We start from the raw sequence: 21,796 nt of genomic DNA, 5'->3' as shown, positions 1-21,796 counted from the left end.
TGGTTTATGTGATTACGTGGATTGTGTGGGGTATGCTCTGGGGGAACTCACTAAGCTTCGTGCTTACAGTTTTGTTTATGGTTTCAGGTATCATCAGTTTGGAAAGGATGACGGCTTGATCGTAGCGCACACACCCGTGTTTTCCACATTACGTGATTTTGTGATGAAACTCTGATAAATGTTTTTATTAAACAATGTTTTGAATGGTTAGATTTAAACGGTATTTGTGTTTTAACTATAATAAAAATAAAAATTTTTACCCTTGATTTTTGGGTCGTTACAGAGAGGGTGGTGGTGTTTGGTGAGGTTCTCACAGGTGGAAGGAAAAACATAGGTAGCTTCTATGGTGGTTGTAGTAGGTGGTGGTGATGACGGTATAAGGTTTGTTGTAGGTGATGCGATGAGACATTTGGTGGCGTAGGGAGTAGATAAGGATAATATGAGGTGGTTTTGGTGGTGTGTTTGGTGTTCGAAGATGGTGATGTTTCTGGTGATTGAAGATGTTCGAAGGGGTAGTTTACGATGGTGTATGTAACACCCGATTTCCTGAATAAATCAGTTGATGACTTAAAGGGATCAAATATAAGGTTTTTTTAGGAAAAACCTTGTGCCACGACGTATTGTATGGAGAACCACGACGTGACATGCCGATTATAAGGAACGCGAATCTGATGGCCGCCACAACGTGGCAAGAGGGAGGCTACGACGTAAAGCTGCTACAGCCCAAACCAATGATGTTTAAGATTTTATCCATATTTAAAGGTTTTAACTCGTGGATTAGGGCATCCTCCTAGCACTCCAACCCTCCAACACAAAATCCTAGCCCTCCATGCATGTTTGAGAGCTTGTTTTCTTGATTTAGAGCTTATTCTTTGGATTTTGGTGAAGCTTGAGGAAGAAGGAAGTTTATATTGGTGCAAGGAAGCAAGGGCTGGTTTGGATCTATCATATTCTTTTGATTTTTGAGTTATTTGAGGTACAGAGTTCATACATTGACCCTTATTCTTCTTGTTTCAAGTTTGAGTTCATTTTAGAGGATTTTGGTCCCTTTCTTGGATGCTTTGGGAGTTTGAAGAACTCTAGAGCTTGTTGATGGCTCTCTAATGGTCATTATGTTTCTAAGAAATGAGAAAGGAGTCATGTTTGGAGCTACCTTGTGTCCATGCACATGTTTTGGTCTCATTAAAGACTTAATGGACTTAGGGTTGTAGATATTTGTAGCATCCATTTCCAGGTAATGCTTTTCCCAAGTAATTATTTTGATTATAAATTGTGAATGTTTTGGTGGGCCACGACGTGGTAGATCAGGCCCCACGGCGTGGCAATTGTCCAATTAAGAACATGAAGTTGTGCAGTGCCACGACATGACAACCTATTTGCCAGAGTGTGGCGGCCATTTTAGTGTAAACCCTAGATCTCTAGGTTTGTACCTTATTTAAGGGCACTGACTAACTCCTAGGGCTCCCTAATTTAGCAACCTCAATCATCTGAAATCGATCCCCACCCAAACCCTAGCCTATTTGTGTGTATTTTGAGTGTGTGAAGCCTGAAGGAAGAATAAGCTCATCTTGTGGTTTGTTAGTTTGGTTTCAGCTTAGATCTAACATCCTCATCACATTTCAGACCTTGTGGAGGTATAAAAGTCTCAACCTTGCTCCCTGTTTCTCTGAATATTGTTCTAAGTCCTTTATGAGCTTTTTAGTGCCAATCTTCTTGTCCTTGGAGTTTAAGTGTACTCCAGAGCCTTTGCGTGCATATTTTAGCTCTTAGACCATGGTGTTGATTGGAAAGTGGTATTACATGAATCATTTTGGTGTTTATGACTTTGGTGCAATCATTAAGAACTTTGGAGTAGAGATATTGCCTTAATGGGGTGTCATAATAGATAAAGTTCTAAACTTTACCATCGAGACCTTGTGGAGATTCAGATATGAGCTTTGGAAGCCCTTGAGATTAGAAGTTAAGAGCTTAATCCATTAAGCTGTCCCTATACGGTTTCCACAACATGGAGACCGGTTCGGTAGCGACTATATGTTATCGTTTCTGCCATGACGTGGTAGCATATCTGCTGCGGCGTGGTAAGCAATTTTTGATCGGGATGAAATTAAATGACCACGACGTAGCCATTGGTTGGCCATGACGTGGACGGTAGTTGAAGTTGACTTTGACCGTTGACTTTTTGACATGAGTTGACTTTTAGTCAATTGGGTAGTTTTACCTTGTATGATTCATTAGGAGGTGTGTAGTATCCACATTTCGACCGTGTGAACTTGTTAGCCGTTGACTACATTCCTGAGGTGAGTCTTCTTACTATACTATGTAGGATGCTAATTGTCTTTGTGACTCTTGCATGGAAGACAAGGGTTTGACCCTGATATGTGTATGAAAGACCAGAGCTTGGTCATCTTGATCGATAGTTGCAGAGAAGAAGAAATAAAGGTATGTGAGAGATGAATGTGATTTGATTAGAAGAGAGGGAATGATATGTAGGGGTCTTGACATTCGTATAAGGTTTTTGAGTTAAATGACGAAAATACCCCTCGTGTACAAGGTACATAGGGCGCTTAACGGACGAGGTCAACAACTAATTAATGTAGGGACCCGACACACCATAAAAACAAACGAAGAGAATGCTCTGAAATCTAAAAAAAGTCGATGACCAAACATTCAACTTTACCAAGAGACTATTTATGTAGTTAGTTAATGATATATGTTTTTTTTTTCAAATATTGCAAAATGAAAAAAGTTTTTTGAGACAAAGTCTAATTTGGTTGGCACCTAGGGACAAGATTATTGTGCGTGCATTCTAGGGTTTGTTCATTCAATCCTCTAGAATGGCGAATCAGCTGTACGGTTCCAGCTCCTACGGGTACGGGGGAGGATCCAATTCGTCCAGCATCTACACGTCCAAATCCATCGCCGAGCAGTACGTGCCTTCGGACCCCTCCTACCTTAGTTCGTCTAGGTTTTTTGGTTCAGATCCCTTGTCATCGTCTTCCAATCTGTTCAGCTATTCATCTATCAGCGACAGAGGTCCTTCCATGCTCTACAACCACAAGGACACCAACGGCAGTGGTTACTCGGCGGCCGATAGAATGACCGCGAGAGAAGCATTGAGGCCGGGACCGCCTGGAGTTGATGCAGGGGTTTCTTCAACCTCGATTGAATCTATATTAGCAGGCTATAAGCGTTCATCTACTGAAGGTATGGATCTTTTAATTATTTATATACATCGCTTCCGATAACTATTCTTACACGCTCACAAGAAAAAATCCGTCTGTTTAAGTTCATACGACCCAAACATTAGTCCTGTTCCCCAGTTTCATAAACAGATGCCAACCTGTTGTTTTAAATTAAAATTTTCCAAGATTCTATTGCAATCGTGTCCTGAAATTTTGTAACTTTGACCACCTTAACTTGAATTTTGGGGGTTTGTTATTATTGTGCATTTAAATGGGATGAAGAGCTTCTTGTTAATAGTTGTTATCGCTGCAACTTTTGTTAGAAGCTGACTTATTGTTAATCACCCTTTCATGGTAGGATGAATGAGATCTATTCTTGCAGATACTGTTTGAAAGTTTAACAAGGATAAACACCATACGTGATATGTCAAGTACTATAATAGAACCCAAAGGGTGATGAGATTATCTGAACATGTCCACATACCTATGTAGTATGTACAACTTGAAGCATATGATCATTTCTTTTTTGTCCCTACTGCCTAATCTCATAAGTCATACCCTCTCCCAACCTTGACACATTTTTAGCTTAATGTCATACATTTTATGATCTTGAAGTGTAACGTTTAGAAGTATTATTTAGAAAAAAACAAAGGAGCTACGTAAGAATATAATGTATTTTAATTTTGGACTAAAGTAGTATGTGCCAGTTTTTTGGTCTAAAGTAGTATTTAAAGTTGGTGTCGGTTTTAATGGATGGATGCGTAACTGTGGGTACTATATTCACCGAATATGATTCTTAAATACTTTTGCAGTTATAAAGTAATAGATCTAATCATATTAATCTATAACTAGACCACAAATTGATGGTATGATACGAGAATTGGGATACACATGTGACAGTTTTGGTATTTATTTTACCGAAAGAGGATAAGATATCATAATTTGCAAAATTAGAAACAAAAGCTAAAAGAAAAACAAACTTAAGTTTTTGACTGCGAAAGGGAAAAAACTAGAGGACAAAATGAATTATTCTTTTTCAGTAGTTTGGACTCGTATAAAACCATGATAGCAATCAGGTTTTAATGTTATCCATCTTACATATATAATGTATGTGTTATGTAATAACCCTACTTATGTTATTTCCTTTTTAGCGTTCTCCACCTATTGGGTGAAAATCAACTTTATGATATAATTTATGTGTTTCTATGCATATAAAATTAATTTCAAACAGTGTCTTTATACTCGCACACACTTGTTATTGTAACCTTTGAAATAAATTTGGAATCTTTTTATAACTAAATGTTAATTATTTTTATTTTTCTTTGTCATATTAAACAGTAACTTCAGAACATAACGAACACACACCCATATATGTATATATAAAAGTATGCATGTATCCTTATGCACACATACACATATGTGTTTATATTTGTTTTTATATATGAGTCATGACAAATTTTGAGAAAATCTATAGATACTTTATTCTATTTTATAAAACCAAAACCTTGACTGTGTTATTATACACTACCAAGATACATAGAGTACAAATTACTTCATTAACTTGGCATTTTGGTTCTTTGATAATATAAGTATATGCTAGTTTCTAATGATATATAATAAGTTATATGACATATGTTTACTTAATAACTTTTTTTTTATATATGTCTACTATCTATCTAGCATTATATCATCAGTCGCTTGTTGGTGCCCATAATACGCTTGGGTTTTCTAGCAACCCTTTAATGAAGCGGCCTAGATTCGAGGCTACAGCCAGTTTGCTGCCTGTGTATCCACAGAGGCCTGGAGAAAAGGACTGTGCCCATTATATGCTTACAAGAACTTGTAAGTTTGGAGATAGCTGCAAGTTTGACCATCCTATGTGGGTCCCTGAGGGTGGAATCCCTGATTGGAAAGAGGTGACCTTTTATCGTTATTTTCACTATATCTATCTATCTATCTATCTATCTATCTAATTATACATTATTATAAACAAACTATATTTTGCGTTTACAACGTATTTATATTTTTTGTTCAATGCTGTATGCTGCTCTTATACTTACATATGTTTACACTCTACTATCTTATATTTATCTGCTGATAGTTTTATAATGTACTACTTTGTAGAGCTGACATATAAATTTATACATATAAAGTAATGGGTTATTTTTATAATGAGTGATACTGGGTTTTATTTATAAAACAATGGGTTATTTTGTAGTGTGGTTTATCTGGGTCAGGTTCTAATGTCCTTTAGCGTCAATACAGAAACTAAACTAACTGGCTATGTCATTATTATTATTGTCTAATATTTTATATAGGTATCTGTTTAGTATTTATGCATTCTCATGCTGTCAAGCTTTTTATAAGACTTGTATATGTGGACTTTTAGGTGTTCTTTCTAATATGGTTAGCTACCTAAATAACCACATACTTTTGACTTTAACTTGTACAACTTTTACATGAACTTTTGTCATAACCCTTTAGTTGTTTACGTGTCAGTTTTATTTTCACTGTGTTCTTTTTGGTTAAATTTGATTGCATTGTTATTTCTTAATTGCTTATCATTGTTGGTTGAAACTCTACCTTTTTACTTGTACTTGACACTATTTTGTTGATCATATGTTTTTCTTTTGTTCACAGTAGTATTTGTGTGGTATATGATCATGTTTTTTTTTTCTTATTTGCACATTGGCATGATTTTTAGCTCTAAATGGCAGGTCCCGACTACAAGTGAAGCCCTTCCGGAGAGACCTGAAGCGCCAGATTGTCCGGTATGTTGAACTTCTAGAAAGTTAACCCCATTTCCTTTTAATTGTGATAGGAATCTTAAAACTATGATGAAGAACAAGGAATTGAATGCTTGATTACTATGAACTAGAAATGGAAATAACAAAATAACAAATCAGAGAAGTTAATCAAATGATTATCCTTTTTGCCCTAATTCAGAGAGGGTCTCAAAAGAGATGACCTCCTGCCAAGCTAATACCGATGACTCCAAATGCAAAAGACTGAATGATCCAAACTTCTAGACTACACTTATTTATACTAGCTTAGGGATAATACTAGCTAATGCCTATGACTCAATCACTTTTTAAAGTAGTTTGAAAAAAGACTTAAGTGAGAGATGTGGCGTGTGATGATTGATTCTTTTTTGATATTTTCTTCGATTTAAGACCAAAATTAAGCATCTCTTTGCCAACAGACACACTTGGTGAACCCTGGGAGCACTTCCCTCTCCCCAAAATACCATTTGTTTGTGTTAAACTTGAAGCCATAAGATATATATCCAACACTAAATCTATTTCACTACCATCAAGAAATGGTCTTTTAACACCCTCTCTAATTTCTCCGTCAAAAGAAACTCCCGTAATTTTGGTGCCCTGTGGATGCATCGTCGAATCAGGTATGTGTTGTTTCCCTTCGTTTTGGGAAATCGTTGTGTAGTGATCCCGTAATTTTGGTGCCCTGTGGATGCATCGTCGAAGAGTTCCCGATTATAATTTGTGATCCTTGTGTAGTGATCTCGTCAGCATCTTCTCTAGGATTTTGGGAGATCGTTCATGAGATCCTTAATGGCGTGAATAGATCGAGTGAGATTTTGCATCTATTTAGTTAGAACTTCAATTTTCTAATCGTGAATATCCATTCTGGTTTGGAGATAGGTTTCCATTTCAGATTCAGTTGGTTGCACCATGATTCACGCATGAAGAAGAGGTTTGAAGGGCAATGGAGCCAATTGATAGGAATCTTATAACTATGATGAAGAACAGGGAATTGAATGCTTGATTACTATGAACTTGAAATGGAAATAACAAAATAACAAATCGGTGAAGTTAATCAAATGATTATCCTTCCTACCCTAATTCAGAGAGAGAATTCAGAGAGGGTCTCAAAAGAGATGACCTCTTGCCCAAGCTTTAGCTGATGACTCTAAATACAAAAGACCGTTTGATCCAAACTCCTAAGACTACATTTATTTATACTAGCCTAAGGATACTACTAGACAGGGGCAAAAATGAAAATATAAATATTACAATCGGGTCCCTCCATGTTTGCCCTATGTTAATATATGACTTGTTTTCTATCAAATAGCCTCATCGTTCTCCTAGACACAAATGTTGTCCTTAAAATACCTAATGATTTGTCTGTCTATTTGTCATGTTTCTCTGAATTTTGCTAGCTTCAAAGATACCAATCTCTTTTTTGTCTAATCTCTTATACATCTCCATGTATGTCATGCCATAACTATAACCATCACTTTCTTTTCCCTTATGTATGGCCTCGACCCTTCATGCATCTTTCTTTTGCCTATCTCTTTCATCGTCTTCACTACACTTTTAAAACTCCTTCAAGCGATTTTATTTACCCATAGTCACATAAATCGTTGGGTTAGGCGCGATCTACGTACCAATTTGCTCGTACCAAAACGTGGTACGGACGTGTTTTGTAGATGCTCGGGTTCACGTTTTTAAAGTTGAAATTGGCGTTCCAAAATTTCAACTCCAACGTACCCGATGCTATTCCGATCGCAACTTGCCTAATTCCAAAACGCATTTGTAATCGATTGGGTACATGAGTGGGAATTTGAAGAGTCAAGCGTCTCTGTTACGTATTGCGTTTCTCTGCAACGATCAAATTACGAGCGACCCTCCAAAAATTGATTTCATGTTCTGTATTTAGGCCTATTTTAGGCTTCCATTCCATCACAATTTTCATTCAATTGTATTTCCAGAGCATCGAAAACAAAATTCATGCTTTATATTGATTCTTGAATTCTGATTACAAAATCATCGTTTTTGGAAAGAAAAGAGGTACTATTACCTGTGAGGAAGATAATGGAGGACAACAATCACAACAATACCAAGAGGAAGAAGATGATTATGTTGATCTTGGCGATGAAAAAGACAAAGAACGAGAATGCTGATCACAAGGTTATCGATAGCGATAGCGAGGAAATAGCGACAACCCACCTATATGCTACGTAGCGATGGCGATGAAATAGCGACAACTATTTCATGTTTTGTGATTTTATATAAAATTAAACACTATTTACCTGCACCTATTCAGCAATTAAAAATAACACATAGAACTAAAAGTACCAGTTCTATTAAGCTAACATTAAGTTCCAAAAGATTTTTACCATAAAAGATTGGTTAGTTTTAGACTCTAAAGTCTAAAATTAAGTTCTAATACCACAAAAGAGAGTGTTATGACTCTAAACGTCTAAACTCTAAAATACCACTAATCGACTAATCGTTATCCTCATCCTCCTCAAATACGAGTTCATCTTCCCCCTCTATTTCAACAAACTCCTTATAAACCCCAACATCATTTTCCTCTTCAGGTTCATCTACCAAATGGGGCTGTCTAGCTCTAGCTCTACCTTGTGAGCTTGACTCAGCAACCCCAACAACCCCTTGCATCCCCCCTTGCCTACCACCTTGCCTCCCACCTGGTGTTGTTGTTCTTCTAGTTAGATGAACCGGCTCATCCACCCCCATAGCCTCTGCCACAACATCCCATCTCAAGTCATCACCCTCAAACACGAGACCATCATCATCACTCGCCAACCACTCAAACGGGTCATGTATGTGTGAGTCTTCCAAGATGATCGGGTCGATCATATCCCGCATATCATACCTCCTCCTTAATGCTCGATTATATTTGATGTAAACTAAATCATTTAGGTTTTGTCGTTCAAGACGGTTTCTTTTTTTCGAATGGATCTACAAAAATAAAATTAAACCATTAGTAAATAGTGCAAAGGATATTAATCTTAAAAAAATGAACAACTTACATGTTCAAAAACACTCCAGTTACGCTCACACCCTGATGAACTACAAGTAAGACTCAACACCTTCACAGCAAACTTCTTAAGTGTCGGTGCTGATGATCCATATTGCATCCACCATTTCGTTGGTGCAAGTGTTGTTCTTAATTTAACAGCCATATGTTGCGCAAATAACTCTTCTGCACCGGTATATATAGAGAGCTCTTGGTGAATCTTGGTCTCATCTTCTTCTGATGACATCTTATGTATGCATGCCATCAAGCCCTTAATCACCTCACTATCTTCTTTCACTCCTGGGTTGTTGTAAAAAATACTTGGATTCAGATAGTGACCAGCCGCATGCGAATCTTGGTGAAGTTGACAATTCCACCTGTCATCAATGATTTTAAAGAAAGCTTTGTATTTGTTAATTTTGTTGTTGAATGAGTATGCAATCTGCTCCTTTGCACTATCCATGGCTTCATAAATGTACCCCATAGCCGGCTTTCTTTCACTATCTACCAGTCGAAGCATGTTAGTAATGGTTCACCAACTTTGACAGCAATATCAATGTTAATCCAAAAACTAGGTGAAAAAATTGTTGCGACACATTGAGTTCCTCCCTCCTCCCCTTTGAACCTGCTTTTGTTCCAAGCTTTAGACGTGAACAACTTCTTCAAACTTGTCTTATGACTCCTAAAGCAATTTAGAGTTAAGAGGGCGGTTGCAAACCGGGTCTTTGCGGGCCTAATCATATCTCTTTGACCCGTAAAGTCTCTCAACATATTCAAGAGCAATGCACGGTTGTAAATGTAAGTGTTAACCGTAATTGCTTTGTCTAGTGTCTTCTTAAGATGAGTCACTTTGAAGATGTCTTCAAGCATGAGATCAATGCAATGCGCAACACACGGAGTCCAATAGATGTGTGGATATTTTGCTTCCACCATTTTCCCCGCCAAAACATTGTTGGCAGCACTAACATTGTTGGCAACACTATCTGTTCAAACAGCAACAAAAATAGTCAATAACAGTCTAAACAAGAGTGAATAACAGTCAAAAACATAAACAGATTAATCTTTCATGGTACATAACATAAACAAAATAGAACAATGAATATAAACATAAGTAAAGTACATAACATAAACAACATAGAACATAAACATAAGTAAAAAACAAAAACAATGAATACCTGTATGAGAATAAGAAGATGCATCTACAGATTCTAGAAACATGCTTCCTCGTGGAGTATTCACTAAGAAGTTGATAAGTGCTCTTCCTTTTCGGTCCCTCCAACCATCAGCCATCAAAGAGCACCCGATTGCCTTCTTCTCGGTCTCATTAAGTATCAAAAGTTTCTTTGTGTGCTCTTTCTCTAGCTTTAACAGAGGAACACGTACCTCATGGTAGCTAGGGGGTTTCATACCGGGACCATGTATAGCAATGGCTTCAAGTGCAGACCCTAAACTATCATACTTCACCGCGTTGAATGCAAGACCTGCATCATACATCCAACGGGCAAACTTCTGAACCGCGTCACCTCTTAGTTTTTTGTGAAGCTGGTTATGTTCGGGGGTTCCCACCAAGTACCCCTTCTTCTTCCCTGTTTCAGTGGATGGCCTTAGGATGGCCTTAAATGAGTATCCAAAGCGCCTTTTACTTTCTTGTTGTGTAGGGTTGACTTGGAGGACGAAATAACCCTCTTGCCTAATGAGAAAGGAACCTCACCAGCTTCTTCTTCATCTTCATCATTTATATCCACCACATCATCATTAAAGTGAGGAATGCGATTCCTTTCAACTTTATCTTGTTTCTGTTTCTCAAAAATGTCTTTAAAAAGTTTCCTAACATCTGGTGGAGCTCTAAGACATTTGCAAACTGAAGTGGAATCACCTGCAAGGTGATGTTTATGTCTTGTAATCCCACCTTTAGCAACATTTGGACAGTAATTACACAACACCTAATTTATAGTTCCTTCAACTCTTTTGCCATGTTTCCGGCCAATATCATCCTCTTTTACACCAGGAGGCATGCCTGAATTGATCAGAAGATAGAAAGAAGCCAATATCATAAGAATCACATAATCAAAGATCATACAATAGAATTCAAAAAATCTCATAATTTAGAAGATAGAAGTTAAAAGCTTAAATTGATCAGAAGATAGAAGTTGAAGTCTTACCTTTTTGAAGTTGAAGTCTTGCAAAATTGATCAGAAGATAGAAGTTAAAAGCTGAAATTGGAAGAAATCAGTTAAAGTCTGAAACCGAGAAGTTAGAAAAAAACAGAGGAATTCAAAAGTCTTACCTTTTTAAAGTTGAACAATCGAGATGGATTCTGGAGTAGTTGGAGTCGTCTGGGGAGAAGGGGAGATGAGTTGTTGTCGCTACTGTCGCTGAAGTGGGAAATAACCCGCCAAAATCGATATTGGTGATTTTCGCACCATCGTACAATCTTAGGTCGATTAGACGGAAAGACACGAAATTGACTCTACTATTCCCCGCCTAAACCAATTCCGACCCTAATTGCTATGTATCTTAACGATTTAAACAAAAAAAAATCAATTTTGTCCTGATCGCTACACACGCTATTTCATCGCTACAGGCATGTAGCGACCCAGCAAAGCTACGCTACGCTATTCGCTATAGCGAGGGTAGCGATCGCTATTAATAACCCTGGCTGATCAGAACATCAGACAAGTCAGTCAAGTGGGAGTCAAGGTACACAGCGAAAAACACAAACTGTAGATGCTAAGCCTTTATATGATGGAGTTACTTTCATTAGTGCTGGTAGTAGTAAAAATCCAGCGGGTTCTAAAAAGTGGGTTGTAAACATTGTCATGGAACATTCACTAGCTCGTACACTCGAATTATACTCATTTTTTTGGTGCTCAACTCGGAAAAAAGCTGAAATTAAGAGGCCCTATTGTAATGAGAGACCGAGACACTTATGAAAGGTTGCAAAAGAAGGTGAAGGAGGCTGAAAAATTTGGAGTCTCTAAATCCCTAAGAAGTTTTTTTTACCAAAAAAACCAAATTTGATCTCTAAAAAACTGATAGAGCAATCTTTTGCAATAATGGAGAGAAGTGCGGTTGATTTGAAAGTTGTAAGGGCTTTATGTGCAAATGGGATTCCATTTAATGTTTTGCGGAATCCTCAATTTTGTGAAATGGTAAATGCATTAAGAAAGGCACCCGAAGGTAATAAAGCACCATTAAGTGAGAAAGCAAGAACTGTTCTACTAGATGAATGTGTGAGAGATGTTGAGGACTTGACACCGTTTAAAGATACATGGTATTCACACGATATTTCTATGATCTATCGTATCTTGATGGGTGGTCAAACATAAAACATAAACCATTGCTTAATGTTCTTGCTGTAAACAGTCGAGGTTTTACGTTCATGTAATCATGTATGCAACTGACTTTTCTGGAGTGGAGAAAACAGGTAAACCGAGTGCTGAATTTCTAGGCCTAGCGATTGATTCTGTCGGCCCAAGTAATGTTCTCAATGTTGTGAGGGACAATGCCGCCAGTTGTAAAGCTGCGGAAAAGGAAATCGAAAAGGTATGCAAACATATTTTCTGGCCATCATGCTGTGTTCCTACCTTAAACTTGATTTTTAAAGATTTTGCAAACGAGTTTATTTGGTTACAGGACATATAAAAAGGGGGAAATGATTGTCAAATATTTTTTGAATCATGGACTAGCTTTGTCCATTTTTAGGGAGAATTCGAAGTTGGAGCTTTTGAAGGTTGCAAAAACCCGATTTACTTCTCACTGCATTTTGTTGAAGCGGTTAATCACTTATAGAGAGGCCCTATCTACAACATTTGCTCATAATTCGTGGAGAGAGTGGGTGAAACACGACGACGAACACACTAGAACAATTGGACAGATTGTTGTTGATCATATCAGAGATGATGACTTTTAGGTTGAAGTTGAAAATATTCTACGCATCACGAAGCCAATTTATGTGTTGATCAAATTTTGTGATGGTGAAGGCCCAAAAATGGGAGAAATATACGAGAAAATGGATAGTATGTTGGGGGAAATCCAAGATGTGATGAAGGAAAGTATATATTCATCGTATTTCCCTCAAGTACAATAAATTGTATTGAAAAGGTGGGAGAAAATGAGCATACCATTACATTGTTTAAGATTTGCTTTAACTCCACGATTTTACGATATACGTTATCTTGAAACGTTAGCACCTGGTGGAACATGTAGAAAATCATTAAACCTTGATAAAGAAGTTGTATTTGTATCATGGAAGCATTTAATCGCATTTCTGAAAATAGAGACGAAGAACGGCTGTTGTGAGAACAATTTGCTAAGTTTCACTTGAAGAATGGTCTTTATTCGTGACCAACAACTCAGATGGATGCGGTTACAATGGAAGCAATTGATTGGTGGTCTACTTTATGGCGTGGAAACATCGGAGTTAGTCGAAGTGGCAAAAAAAGTATTGTCACAACCTATAAGCAACTCTTCAACCGAAAGAATTTGGAGCACTTATCCTTATTTTCATAACGTGAAGAGAAATCGACTGATATGTAAATGACAAACTTGTTTTTGTTCATCTACAACTTTGGAAGGATCAAGCTCAAGGCTAGTTAGTAGATATGGAATGGAACATCTCGAGAAGGGCGAAGTTAATGGCCAAGGAAAAAAACAAAGGGTGGAGTAGCAGACTAAGTTACATGTTTGAGTTTTAAGTTTTAGATTTATGTAATCTGTTTTGACTTTTGATGTTTGTTGGATTTGATGTAATCTGTTTTGAATTTTTGATGTTTGTTTGATTGCAAGTTTTAAATCTGTCTAATATGTTTTGAATTTTGGTACATGGTAGCGCAATATTTGGTACATCGTCCCGGAGCGTACCAAAATGATCCCCCCTATCTCTCTTGTGGGTACCCATCTATCTCTTTCTCTTCTTATATGTCCATTGAAGTCTCTCTAAGACTAAACGACGGTCCCACTATGGGGGACATAAGCACACACAACCCTTCACCTCTCTTCCCATCACTACCTTGGCTTGGTCACTGTATCTTCTAACTTTTACAATGTTGTCTTTGAGCTTAGGAGACAACGTAACACCCTCTCCATTTATCGCCTACCCTAGACCACAATACTACAACTTGTAGACGTTACTCTCTCTAGCTTTTGCCTTCTACAACTTAGTCTCCTAATACAAGCGATGTCTATTATCTCTTGTCTTTAAAACCTTTGATAGATCCAACGTACATTCATGGTATATATTCTTAACCTAATATCCTCCACATTGCCACTCGCTCTACTCGTAGAAAACTATTCTAATACATGTATAAATCAAATGGGTGAACCTATAAAGAAATGAAATAATTAATAATTTCTAAATAGAAGATAATAGTATGTTAAGTAGGAATTTAAATCATATTGTTCAAGCTAATTAATTGAATCTAGAGATGGATAAACCTACAACGATTTGCTAGCATGTATGGAATTTTTAATTGGAGAAAGAAACAAACATAAGCTATTGAAAAAAAAAAAAGTTGAGGCAATTGCTGGAAAAACAGTATAACTCCAAATCTTGCAAATAATCGATATTATTAGTTGCAAATTTTTAAAAAGAATATATGATACATGAATAAATAAGTGTTGCACTGGCAATCCGTATTGATGCATAATGAAAGCAAGAATATATAGTGTTTAAACATGTGAGCGGAAACTGGTAATATTATTCAATGATTTCAAAGTTGCAAGGAAATATCCTTATAAAAGGATGCTTCTATCTTTTACAGGGGCCAGAAATTCCTAATTTGTGATAAACTGATAATCATCGAATGATCACACGTGATTGAAAGGTTTCAATGAAATCGCAAGATTTACCTAATAAATTGAAATGAGTAAAAATCAAGAACACTGAATCCAAATCACAGCCTTAAATGAATGCATTTTGTGCTCGATGGTTGGGCAATCTAAACAACTTTAATTATTGATGAAGCTCATATATGTTATTGTTACCATAAGATGTACAATGTTATGCAATATATTTTGACGCCATGAGACCTTAAGTTACTTTAAATATGAACAAGCATCTTAGTGCAATCCATTTGGTATTTAATGCAATACAGTATTTCCTCAAGACTCAAAAATGCAAGTTTGGCCCCAGGTGCAAATTCAATCATCCAAAAGATAAAGCTGCTCCTTTGGTAAGTTTCATTACACTATGACGTGTCATTTTGATTTGCATTCATGTCCATATTAATTTATATTGATGCAATTTTGCAGGCTGCTTTAGAAAACACTGATACTTCTGAATTACCAGAGAGACCATTTGAGCCCCCATGTGTGGTATAATAATTTCTTCACTTCTAAAGACTCTTTGACTTTTCCCATTTTACTCATCTATTTCTTTATTTAACATGTTTATTTGTAAGCAGTTCTATATGAAGACTGGAAAATGTAAATTTGGTTCAACCTGCAAATTTCATCACCCAAAGGACATCACAATTACAGCAACCGAGGTAGAAGATGGTAATGGTGAAGCTTTTACAGTTGGTGGTGGGACAAATGGCAATGGGAATTTGGAACTTTCAATTGCCCCTTTTACCCCTGCCATGTTGCATAACTCAAAAGGCCTCCCCATTAGACCGGTAATACGTTTGCATACATTTCAATCATGATTCAAAAAATTTCTTACAAATATGAAAATGACGTCTTTACCCCTTGTTTCTTGATCGCTCAAATAGGGAGAAGTGGATTGTCCTTTCTACCTGAAAACTGGCAGGTTAGGAAATTTGATTTCTTAATTTTAAGTTACTGAATAATGTGTCCTAATTTTATTTATTTTTGATATAGTTGCAAATATGGTGCCACCTGTCGCTATAATCATCCAGAGAGATATGGCAAGTCTACATCAATTATCAATATGGTTTCTTGAGGAAATTGAATATATCTTTGCTTGATAATTGGTTTTGTAATATTTCATGCAGCAATCAATCCAGCTGGCGCCATTGTGTCAACTCCTGCTGCTCATTTGACTTTTGGTATGGTCAACCCAATTTCCGCTGTCATGCAAACTGTGGACCCACGAATTGCTCAACCAACGGTAAAGTAGAGATTATTTGATTCCTGTGCTTAGCTGTTTTTTTTTCTTTCTGGTTTACGTCCAAAAATAAATCTTTTTACAATTTTGGTCCTTATGTTAGTGGTTTCCCAACACTTTTGGTCCCTGAACCATCAACTATAACAGCCCAACTGTTAAATTTATGAAAATGACCGTTTTGCCCTTGTATACTTTATCGCATCTGTTTTTCATGGTCAAGGAGTATAATTAAACCCCAACACAATCCATCTCTTTCCTTGAGAAACCCTAATAACCGAATTCAACCAAATCTTATAAATCAAAGTCAAACCAACCCAAATTCAAAGTTAAAGATCTAACACCAAAATTCTAAACCAAATCAAATAGTCATATCAAAATCAAAGCAATGAAGAACAGAAGCACATGGACCTTACTATTTAAAAAAAAAGAAGATAAAACCAAGTTATTGAATGAAAATAAAAATAAAAAATTTAATTTTCATTCTTTATTTAACTTTTGTTGCAGCTTGGTTTGGGTCCAACAGTCTACCCTCAGAGGCCTGGTCAGATGGAATGCGATGTGAGTATTTATATAAATTCAATTTTTTGTTTTATTTTTCCCTTATTTGTTTTCTAAATTTGCTCTTGTAGTATTATATGAAAACTGGGATATGCATGTTTGGAGAGAGATGCAAGTATCATCATCCTATTGACAGGTCAGCACATGCACAGTCAGCAAATGAATCCCAACTCACTGTCAAACTTACTCTTGCTGGTCTTCCAAGGAGAGAGGTATACCTTGTTTTATTATTCAAATTTTTACAAAAAAAATAGTCGCACCATGACAAAAAAAATAGTCACACCATGAAACATCATCCTAAGATTCCATATTTACCCTTGACATACCTGATAACGCATATATAAAAAAGAAATTGGTGGAAAAGTTAATAGATTACTACCTACTTCATTCGATTATGACAAAGGGTATTTTTGGAAAAGAACTTGTTATGCATTGGATTTCTTGCGTGTGAAAAAGACATAAGTGTCCTTGTCGCCTTCATCATTGAACAGGGTGCAATACACTGCCCATACTACATGAAGACAGGGGCTTGCAAATATGGGGTGACATGCAGGTTTGATCACCCGCCACCTGGCGAGGTTATGGCGGCTGCAACATCGCAAGGACCATCCGATGATGTCAAAGAAGAATGAAATTCCTACTCTGCCCCTTTTGACTTTTCATCTTGGATGTTTTAAAATGTTTGTGGTTTGATTTGATAATCACCTTTTTCTTTCTTCTTATTTTGAGAAGCTTTTAGGTTTGAATTTTAATTTATCTGATCAAGAAAAATGTTACTATCTGCTAAAACTTTTGTTGATCGATGCTTGATGTTATTTTGATGTTAAATTGCTTAGAGCAACTCCAACCTTCACACAATAAAAAACACTAAAATGGTGTAATTTTCACACTATATATTTTTTTTTTCATTCCAACCATACACTAAAAACATCTCGCTAAAAACATATTTTTAATTTATTAATTACAAAATATTTTTTTTGTATTTTTTATTTGTGAGTTCACAATTAATATTATCATCTTTATTGAAACGATTCCTCTCAAAACAACCATTTTCATCCTCCAATTTTCCTACTAAACTCAAAAATCTTTGTTGACAATTTCCAAATCAAGTTGAAGAACCGGTAAAAATGAGTCTGCATTTCAATTATAGTTTCTATTCTTCAAAATCAAGAAAGAGATAGGTTCTTTCAAATTTTATTATGAAAAATAAATAAATGAAATACAAGATGGCAGCGATAAGGAAGGAACAATGAAGATGAAATCTAGTTTTACTTACTTTAAAATGAATTATATGTGTATAAAATCATTATTATATTAGTTAATGTATTTGGCGTTCATGAATAGTGTCTCAGCATTTTTGTGTGTTACTGTTCATTATCACTATTTTGCTGTTGAAGATGGTGGTCGGTTGGAGCTCTTTTGGCCGGCAAATCACCATTTTGCCGGTCCATTGGAGTTGGTCTTAGAATCAATGCATGATCAGATTATGTCAATAACTAGATAAGAATTGATATAGATCGCATGATCATGTAAAATGTTGAAAGCATGCATGTATAATGTTCTTCAAACGGGATGAGAGAATTAGTCAACACACTTAACAACTAAAGCTAAGAATTATGATTCATATAATTAATTGGGATTTTTTTCCTTTTAGAATGACATGCTATTACAAAGCTGAATGTTTTAGTAATGTTTTAAAAACCAGTTTTTTAGTTGAATCAGTGTGGTTTGTTGACTGGTTTTCGGTTTGATCTTCGGTTTCTAGAATTTTCATGTTTTTTTTTTCCTGAATACACAAGTTTAAATATTAAAAATACACTTAAAAACATGTTGCAGTTCACTCCAAATAGTTAAACAAACACAACCAAAAGCTTTACATCACATACATCAAAAAGAAAAATGTATAATACCGAAAAAAATATATTTTTAGATGAATACATACACTTCAAAAAGCTTCATAACATTTACCATGCGTTTTTAATTCAATTTAAGAGAATGTTATGCAAAATGTTTCATTTCCATGTGTTTTCATTTAATTTAATCGGTTCAACCGTTTTTTTTTTAAAATCGGCTGGTTTGTCTGGTCAAGAAATAGTCATAAAACCAGTGTTAGTTGAACCGTTCACTTTCTCGGTTCCTAATCCAAACGAACGATCTGAACTGTTATTAAAATGTTGCGTTTTGGATTCATACCCGGGAAAACTCTTTTTTAGAAGTTTAATTCTTAAATGATCAACATTAAACATCCTTGATGGTGGTTGGGAAACATATTTTTTAAAGTGTCTTTATTTTCACAACATTAAATTTTATATAAATTATTCATGCAATGTGATATATATATATATATATATATATATATATATATATATATATATATATATATATATATATATATATATATATATATATATATATATATATATATATATATATATATATATATATATTTATTGAACATGCATTTTGGTGACAGAAAACAACTCATATTAACAATGTAATTAAAATTGCAAGCTATACATTATTGTTAACTAATTCAATTCCATTCATTTGTCATTTCTTACCTATCATCTAATATGAACTAATGAATCGTTTTATTCCAACAAAGTAATCAAATATGACCGTGAAATGATAACAGTTGCATTCCGTTACTCTCGGTACATTTCACTTTCTTATCATTCGATTTTCTCTAATAATTCCAAATCTAAATTTTCTCACGCTTATTACTATAACAAAGGGTTTTTCATATGAACCCAAAATACTCACACAAACACATACAAAATGACATTATTGACATAAATTAGATCTCATATTTTTTTAAACCAAACCAAAAGATTAGTATATAAATGCCGATCAAATGAGGTGGAGAAGATGATAAACATTTTCTCCCATCCCACATTGCTTTTGCGTGGATAAATGGGTACTTGTTTTGCTTAATAAAATATGTTTTTTTTTCTTCATTCTTTTTTTGGAAAATAATAATTTTAACATTTAATTTTTGTTTTTGAAGGGCGACGACATAATCTTAATTCGTATAAAATATAACAATTGATGAGAATAAAATCACAACATTAACGCCTGTTATTATTATCATTGTTTTTATAAATGTTGGCAAAAAAACATCGACCTTGTGAATGTTAGTTCCATAAAATCCCGACAAAGCAACACGTTCAAATAATAAATGTTGAAACTACCCACTAACGGAGACTAATATCAAGTTAATCATATATTTTATATGTTTTTAAGCTGAGTCTAAATTTTTTTTTTTTTTATTTAAAGATTTTTTGAGCTAAGGTGGCTAATACGAAGAATGATGAGTAGACATCAAATGCAAAATGATGATCGCAAACATCACATAACAAATTAAATCAAACAAACACTTACTTGAAATCCAAGTTTGATAGGAGTAGGAGGGTCCGTCGATGAAGATAACGCCATAAATTTCCTCGTTGATTATTCTCGATTGAATGTAGTTCCTTAAACCACCACACCCGATAGATGGATTTAGATAACAAAATCAATGTTCTTATAATCTTCAATTGTATTAGGGATAGGGAAGAAAGATAGAAAGTGAGATGAGGAGAGTAAAATCTGATTGAAATCCCTTAACTGGTTTGTTATATACATAGGAGAGGCATAGAGAAATCACCATTTAGCCCTTATTATGTTAGGTCCATAAATCAAGTTAAGTAAATATGTTGTTTGTTGTGTATACATTAAAATGAAATTAGATTAAGACTAAATAACATTTTTTGTTCTTGAATTTAAATAGTTTTTTTGGATTGGTCCAGTCAAGAATATCTTTGTAGTTATGGTCCTTATTGAAAGTTTTAATAACGTTTTATGTCCTCTGCTCATTTAAAATGACTACTTTTCCTTTAGGTTATTTTTACATGTTTTCTTATCATTTATTTATATAATTATGCCATTATTAAACTATATGAGCCTACTATCTCAACCATACCCCTCTCTCGTTGTCGTTCTGCTGACATTCTCTCCTCACATCATAGATTTGGTGGTCGCATAAGAAAAGAAGACCTTTACACATTTATTCTACATTCTCTACAAAAAAACAATATACCAAATAAATGGTTCATAATCTGAATACAGAGTTGTGAGAGGACAACTAGACACAAAGAAAGCTCGATATATATATATATATATATATATATATATATATATATATATATATATATATATATATATATATATATATATATATATATATATATATATATATATATATATATATAAGAAATCCCTAAAAGCGCGTCGCGCCAAGGAAAAGTGTGCCGCGTCCAGGGCTTATTCACAAGGTGAAACACCTTATCAATGTCTTAATGAATAAAGTTTCCAACTTGATTCATTAAGACACTCCAATGAAGCAAAATCTAAACTTTTTTGTTCAAAATGACCTAGTTAACCCACATAGCTTGCACGACTTAATGGGAAGGAAAAAGATCCCAACTTTCTTAGTCCAAAACGTCCAAGGGACATTTCCAAGAGCTTAAATGGTGCTAGAGTTTCTTCATCTTCAAGATCACCAACAAAATTGACTAAAATGTGCCAAAAACAACAAATAACAAGATCTAGCAATCCAAAGAGCAAGTTAGGAACTTTATACTCACAATGTTCCAGAAATAAAGCAACTTTGATGGATCTATACTTTCTTCTTCCTTCAATGACATCATGAGAACTTCAAGATCTTCATTCTTTACTAAAAAATGGTGGAACAAGCTCACAATTTAACCATAAGCTAAAAAAATGAGAGGGAGAAAGATAAAGATAGTTAATGTGCGTTTGGTTGTGAAAATTTTCCCAGTTTTTCAGGAAAAATTTTCAAGAAAACGGAAATTTTGAAAACACGTTTGGTTCGTTCAGTTTTCCAAAGTTTTCTAAGAAAATGAAAATTTTTATTTTTCCAAATTGTATGCAAATTTGAAAAGTGATTTTTACAGTTTCCCAAAGTTTTTAAAATTTCTAAGATGGAAAATGAAAACTTCATCGTTTCCAACCGAACCCGTTTTCTAAAAATTTCATTAAAAACTACAAAGGAAAACTCAACTTTATTTTTCGAAAATATTTTCTTGAAAAATGAAAACAATTTTCTGGAACCAAACACACCCTTAGGGTTTTTGGAAAATCACCCAAAGGGTCATAGATGCTGAGATTGGGCGAACCCTATTGGTTTAATGACCTTTAAATA

At 35.1% G+C, this 21,796-nt stretch overlaps 1 protein-coding gene across 2 annotated transcripts; it reads left to right on the top strand.

Moving 5' to 3' along the window:
* Positions 1-2,771: 2,771 nt before the first annotated feature.
* On the top strand, positions 2,772-17,421 carry HUA1 (floral homeotic protein (HUA1)). 2 transcript variants are annotated; one of them, XM_079059754.1, is made up of 13 exons: positions 2,773-2,926; positions 3,011-3,204; positions 4,863-5,098; positions 5,900-5,953; positions 15,062-15,139; positions 15,219-15,281; positions 15,371-15,583; positions 15,680-15,717; positions 15,789-15,835; positions 15,923-16,038; positions 16,540-16,593; positions 16,665-16,805; positions 17,085-17,421. In XM_079059754.1, the coding sequence occupies exons 1-13, from the start codon at positions 2,835-2,837 to the stop codon at positions 17,223-17,225; spliced, it is 1,467 nt and encodes a 488-aa protein (XP_078915880.1). In that variant the 5' UTR covers positions 2,773-2,834; the 3' UTR covers positions 17,226-17,421. The 2 variants fall into 2 exon arrangements, with proteins under 2 accessions (XP_078915879.1, XP_078915880.1); XM_079059753.1 differs by having other exon boundaries at positions 2,772-3,204.
* The last annotated feature ends 4,375 nt before the right edge of the window (positions 17,422-21,796 follow it).

The sequence above is a fragment of the Lactuca virosa genome, chromosome 7 (assembly GCF_052849685.1).
Source record: "Lactuca virosa cultivar CGN04683 chromosome 7, Lactuca_virosa_CGN04683_v6, whole genome shotgun sequence".
NCBI classification, from domain to species: domain Eukaryota; kingdom Viridiplantae; phylum Streptophyta; class Magnoliopsida; order Asterales; family Asteraceae; genus Lactuca; species Lactuca virosa.
The sequence above is the reverse complement of the archived record's forward strand: the minus strand, read 5'-3'. Positions and strand labels throughout refer to the sequence as shown.